At 35.6% G+C, this 6985-nt stretch overlaps 1 protein-coding gene across 1 annotated transcript; it reads left to right on the top strand.

The window, feature by feature from the left end:
• Positions 1-652: 652 nt before the first annotated feature.
• Positions 653-1976, top strand: LOC122084939 (protein SICKLE-like; the record flags this gene model as incomplete). Its single annotated transcript, XM_042653352.1, has 1 exon — positions 653-1976. A coding segment is annotated over one exon (726 nt), but the record flags the coding sequence as incomplete, so codon positions are not given.
• Positions 1977-6985: the final 5009 nt, after the last annotated feature.

Raw genomic sequence — 6985 nt, forward strand, 5'->3', positions numbered from 1 at the left:
AAAAAAAAAAAAAAAAAAAAAAGACCTGGAACCTGAAACAAGATAAAATAACCCGAGTAGCACAGTATCTCCAAGATTAAAAAAAAAAGAAAAAAAAGTAGTACTTAAATATGATAAAATGCATGCAAAACATGTTCATCACCCCCCTTAGATGTTGTTTAAGTATCCTTCCCTAAATTCTGGCATAACAGCCGTTGATTTTGATCCCTGCAATACTGTCGTCTTATAAATTACATGACTTGCATCCAAAAAATAAAAAAAGACTAAATGACAATCTTCTTTTATCTTCAAAAACCAACGTAAGGAAAATGGAAATGCTTCCATACAATTCTGGCTCTTTCCTCCGCAGTCCCCCCTCCTGGCCATCCACTCCTGCATAACAGAAATAATAGGTTGAGAAGGGATCCAACTCACTCAGTGAAGTCCATCACCTCAGCCCACAGTCCCTCCACATAGGTATTTTTTCTGTAAAATTTATCTGAAGGCCTTATCTCACTCCTTTCCAGTTGCTGCCACTGTTCCATTTATTTCAGTTTCTGTAGAGCTGTGTTTTATAGGATGGAATTATGTTATATATCTTTACTCAAATGATGCTCTCTTTATGGTTGGAATTAAATGTTAGCCACCTAAAAGATAAATTTTATTTTATTTTTTGCTTCTAAAGTGGACATTTCTGCCTTTTCCTTTTCAATCAGGTCCGAGGAATCCCAACTTCACTCAATCTCCTGCTCATCAATATCATAGTAATTATTCGCCCAATAGTTATACTCCCAATCAAAGAATACATGAAGCATCATTGAGTTTTGGTGGTTCAGATTCTTGGAGAAGTCCAGTTGGAATTGCTAGTCCTTTTCCTGGGCAACAAGGGACTCCTCCAGGGGTCTGGAATAGATCTGGTGGCAGGGCTGGCTATAGCTTTCCCTCCCATTCACCAAGAGGTGTCGGCTTTCCCTCCCATTCACCAAGAGGTGTTGGCTTCCCCAGTCCTGGTCTTGGACGGGGTGGTATCCCTAGTCCTAGTTCTGGAAGAGGTAGTCATCAGTTTAGTAACAGCCGCAGCCCTGGCTCAGGAAGAGGTGGTGGAAGAGGGCGTGGTTTCCATACTGTTGTCTCAGCACGTGAGAGGCCAGACATGTTTTACAACAAGACCATGGTAGAAGATCCATGGAGGTTGTTGACTCCAGTTGTTAGAAGTTCAGGTCTGCAAGTGAACGCTCGGCATACCTCTGGTTCTCTAAGATCTTGGCTTCCGAAATCAATTGGCCTGAAAAAGGCCAGAGGTTTAGAAGCTGGAAATGAGTTTGATTCTCAATCAAGCCTTGCTGAATGTCTGGCTGCCTCTTTTGAGGAGGCTGTTAATGATGCAACAAGCATATAAGAGGTGGGTGCACAGGAGAAGCTTGACCTATTTTCTGTTAGTGTGGGCTACTTTTAAGATCTCTCTTTGCTATGCTTATCTGATCTCAGTGCAAGTTTGGTCTTTTTCTGGAAAACCTACTGCCATTGCCAACAGCCCAAAAGGTGTCCAAGGAAGATCCCAAAGAATGCTTTCTCCAAGCAGGGGAGAACATGAACAAGTATGCCTAGGTATGTCATTTATCTGACTTCATTTTGGGCCAAAATTATGAGTAGCTTCATACATCTCTCCATTGAGGAAGTTTATGAGTTTGTAATTTAAGCCAACAATTCAACTGCAAGTTCTCAATTGCAAAAATTGGGCATCTTGTGGTTGTCCGAAATTCTTTCTGACATAGATACCATTAACAAGATACTCTGAAGTTTTTGGAATACTGAATTCCTTCAAAAAATGGTGAATATATAATAATCTTATTTAGCTGCTGTATGTCCATAAGAATTCTTTGGAAAAGAATGCATTTAACTTCAGTAGTGACCTACTGTGGGTGTTCTAACTTTATTCTTGTAAATATGCCATTCATTAACTATTTTTTGTGACTGGCAAGCTTTGAAAATCATCATTACCATGAGCAAACAGTTGATTCTATAGACCCCTTTTGCCATCTCTGTAGCTGGTGAAGAATGGTTCATTGATGCTTCTTGATCTTTGTAATTATGAGTGGAAACATGAAAAAATTGGCAATATTTTTCTTTGGTAAAAGTGGATTCTGTTCAGTCTTTGCAGACTTGGCTGCGTTTGATATGCATTCTTGAAATGCATTCTAGGTCGATAATGCCATGAAATCATACCAAACACGGAAAAAACTTCACTGTACAATTCTGAACAGTGAGGTGTTTGGGACCACAAAATGTTGAGTTTGAGAAGATCAAATGACAAATATACATTAAATAAATAATGTGTCCCGATGTTCGAGGATCATGAGTGGAAGACTGGCTGATTTCGTATGATTTCTTAGAATACATTCTTGGTTGATGATGCAATTCTGAGATGATAAAAACAGTGAAAATTATTAGTTTAGAAGAATGATCTACAAAAAATACATTCCAAGAATGCATTCGAACACAGCTTTTCAATCAAAGGTTTAGAAAAACCATTTTTTTTCTTCTGTTGAGTCAGTGGGGGAAGCCGCTTGGTGTTTTTCCATTCCTTCATCCCAAATAGGCAAATACCCTATAATGGCAGGATGTCGAGGCTTAATATCTCAGTGGTTCAGGGCATTCGGGACTTTTTATTTTTATAAGAGTTCAGGGCATTCTGGACGCATCCAAGATGACCCTTTAAAATACTGCTTCGAAGCGTTGCTATGGTCAAGTTTTTCTGTTCGCTAGTAGCATTGATATGGCAAATCCACTGAATAAGTAGCATTGAAATGGCAGCGGCAGAGGATTTTTATACGATGCACCATTCGGTAAGTGGTTCTGCATCCTAGCACAGAACTCAACGCACAGGTGCATCCCTCGAGACTTTCAAAACGTTCGATCTAAGCTGCCGTCTCTATTGTGCAAGTAGAAGAGCCTCAACCGTAACTGTGGATGAACTGCCCTCAGATACTTCTGATAAGCAGTAGTGTAGTGCAACCATTGTCAATGGCAGTTCCATTTGCCGACGCTAAACTTTAATGGAGTGCTCAACTCTGAAGCTAGGCCGCTATTAAATTTTTTTTTTTTTTCGTATTTTATAAACATTTAGACCCACACCCTAATAATTGGAGTTAATTTATCAGATAATCAGATTAAGTAGGTAAACATGTATATCATTGTTCTACGTGGTATAGAAAAGACAATCAAGTGTTACGCATAAAATATATAAGATGAAAGAGTATTACAAGGCTAAAATTTCTATTATTTCCAACCCTATTTCACTCCTCTATTGTGCAATAAATGTTGCAATTCAGATCAGACATCTTGGAGTGTCTCGACACAAAAACTAACATATAAACATGTATCTTGAGGTACTTCAAAATGTTGAATCTGAGTCACCGTCTTAATTGTGCAATAGAAGAGCCCCATCCGACCCTATAATAGGTTAGCAACATTGTCATAATGACAAGCTTGGTACAACCGTGGTTACATCAACGATAACCCTTTAATAAATAAATAAATAAAAACACGTTGTAGTTGTAAGGTGTCTTATGATTACTAGTCAGGTATTGTAGTAATGAATTACCAAAGGGAAGCTAGTATTTTAATAAATATGTCCTTTAAGAAATTGTACCACACCAAAGTTTATTTCATAATTATCTTTCGTAAAAATGACAGACATGTTGTTTGTAGTGCACGTTCTCTCACGATCAATTACATTTTCTTTCATCCCATTTTTCAACAATAATGTGGGCCCTTACCCGCGTGTCGATTCTTCTTCCTTATCTTTTTAATCATTAACCTTGGAATACACTTAGTTGCATGTGTCAAAACCCACCTACCCCAACCTATAACGCGGAGAAGTGATCAAAGCTCAGTTTTTGACCTCCCCCACGCACTGCTCTTTTTGGGTGGAATACCAAGGAAACTTTGGAAATGGGATTCTTATAGTAGCAGAACCTTATCCCGAAAATGAGGGACAAGAGTATCATAATTTATGGGTGTTATTAGGTGAACTTTCTTTGGGTTGGAGCTTGACATGTACGTGGGGACCTTTGGGCTTATATGTCCAACTCATACAAGAATATTTTCCTAAGGGATGTCAAATAGTTTATGACCTTATTTTTTTTGCTCCATTAATATAACACGTTTGTTTCTTTCAATGATGATGAAATACTATCATTTCATATGTATGGTCGAAAAGCATGCGAGACAATGGTATCTCTAGAAAATGAATACCAATAAGTGAATTGTAAATTATTTGAAGAATCCATTAAACCCCTTAAAAATTTTTGAGAATAAGACAATAAGTAATTATAAAAAAAAATTATATATTTTAATACATGCATAGAGGTGTCATTCTGACAATCCTTATAAAAAAAGAAATATTCAATGAGAGTAATTTGGGTGAGTATAAATTATGTCAAGGAGATTGATGCCCAAACAAAAAAAAAAACTTTTCTTTTCTTATGCAATTTGCATGTATATTTTATATATCATCAGCCTCATTGGCCAGTAGACACTATGTTATACATCTTCTCATCCATAGGCCAGTATACACAAGTAAATCCTATGACATTGTCTGTTGCAATGTGGTTTAAGCCTATAAGGTCTAATGGTAAGGAGCTAACTTGAGGAGAAGATATTGACTTTTTAGTTTTGTTTGACAAACTTAAATAATGATCCTTAAAATCTTCTTGAGTTCGCAAGTGCCTCTCTCTCTCTCATTGGTCTTAAACAAACACAATTCACCATTATCTCTGCTATAAGATAAGGACATAAAATTATTATGTAACATATAGATGCCTAAGCATATAAAGGATATACCAACATTTCTTGTTAGCCTAAAACAATCACATCATTGAGTCAAATGATTGATGCCTGGTAGGAGCATAAATATTTATAAGGACACATTCATATTTTAAATTAAATGAACACCAAATCATAAGAACTTCATTAGATTCCACTGCATACGATGCCATTCTTGCAATATATTTTTTTGAAACTAAAAACATAAGCATGAGTTTTCCTTCATCCACTGTGATCTTATCATCACTCTTGGATATGGGCATTGAAAATTAGATGTGTTGACTCTCAGACATCATTCTAATAATTCTTATACAATTCCCCTCATACCTAAAAAATATTATTATATAAATATATAAATAATAAAACCATTCCTCATTATATTTTCTATGCACAATTGTTTCATGTAGGGCCAACAAATAAACCTATATAGCTTAGAAAATGAAAAGCCTGACTTGAGGATTTGAATATCACATTAATTTTTAATTTTTTCCATGCTTAAGATAATATTTATAATACACATTAGGAATAATTTTGTATGATCCTAATATTTGCCACATGAAAAATATTGAGAGACCTGTTTGAGTTTTTCTCCTAACAAAATAAAAAACCTTATTACAATACAAATGTGATTTTAGATGGATTAATTTTCCTTTTTATGCCCTCCAGATAAAAGAAGTTGCCCAATTTACTTAATCAATGGTTGTAAAAAAATTAGACGGACCCAATTGAACCGATCAAAACCAATTTGATTGAGTCGATTGGTTTCAAAAATCGAACCCATAAGGAGACCAAATTGTCGAGACATAAGATCATTCGAAAGTTGAAACTGACCATTTTGACTTGAAAATAATAATAATAATAATTAAAAAACCTGATAAATTTAATATTTTTGTACATTTCTTTCTCTTTTTTATATGAAAAACCGAGACCAGATGAATAATAGGCAAAAAAAAAAATCTCGACCCTAAAACAATGGAGGTGTGGGGAATCGAACTCCGTGCCTCTCACATGAGAAGAGGGCGCTCTACCATATGAGCTACACCCCAAACATTGTCTATAATTATTAGTTTAATCAAAGAAAAATCACTTATAGAAGGTTTGAAACACAAGAATATCCATTTAGAGAAATTACGTTGGTGTAATTTTGATTCCTTTTTTTTTTTTTTATTAATCCAATCCCTATATTTGTAGCCACAGGATTATCTTGTCCATTAATTTTATTAAGGGTAGATATTGAAGCTACAACCATTTATGACATTTTCAGACGTTACAAGACAAATCTGAGTCATCAATTTTCATAATTTTTTTCTTATTTAAATTGTCCATTCCTGCTCAGAGATGGGAAGGTGCACGGTAACAACCATAATACTAATATACATATATGAACATTCACACAATGTATGCCAATATAGTAAGGGTATCAGGTTAAATTAAACCCCGAAGTTTGACAACTGATTAATCTAAATCATGTTATCTTTATCCAATGATCCTAATGGACACATTATTTTTCCACATGACAAAACAGTGTCTTATGAGGATTGAAAAAGTAACATACACTTGTGTTGGTGTAGAATGAATGAAAATTTTTCTCTACCTTAGGTCATGTTAGTGTCACTCTAATTATAAGTTATAAATCAGGGTTGAGGATCACTTCCTAGTCATGTGGTTACTATGTCAGCATGACAACCAACAAGAGAGGTGCACAAATATCCAACCGAGGGGTAAGGTGCTCTTTTCGCCACTCCTATGTTTGAACATAGAGGTGCATGGACAAATAACGATCTATTTCCTCATAAATAATTGAAAGTGAATTTGTTTTGGCATGCTTGTAACTTCTTAAAAGGGCAAACTTGTAACCAATAAATAAATAAATATATAAAGACATACTTTGCTCATTGTTTTTTTTAATTTTTGGTACAGCTCATTGTTCATCTATGTAGATCACATCACAATTGATTTTTCCACTACAACTTTTGAATAGAAATGTCAACCTTTTGGACTGGTAATGTTAAAAAAAATTGGCCCCATCTCAACTGTAACAAGCTTAACCTTTTAGATGGATCATTTATAAATTCTTGACTTTGTGGGTTAGGAAGCTGCCATGTGAAGCCTTAAAGAGATTGAGGCACCCTCAACTCTGGTCCCCCTCCCCCCTCCCCCCTCCCTCCTTCTCCTTCTT

Source organism: Macadamia integrifolia, chromosome 7 (genome assembly GCF_013358625.1).
Source record: "Macadamia integrifolia cultivar HAES 741 chromosome 7, SCU_Mint_v3, whole genome shotgun sequence".
In the NCBI taxonomy this organism is placed as follows: Eukaryota; Viridiplantae; Streptophyta; class Magnoliopsida; order Proteales; family Proteaceae; genus Macadamia; species Macadamia integrifolia.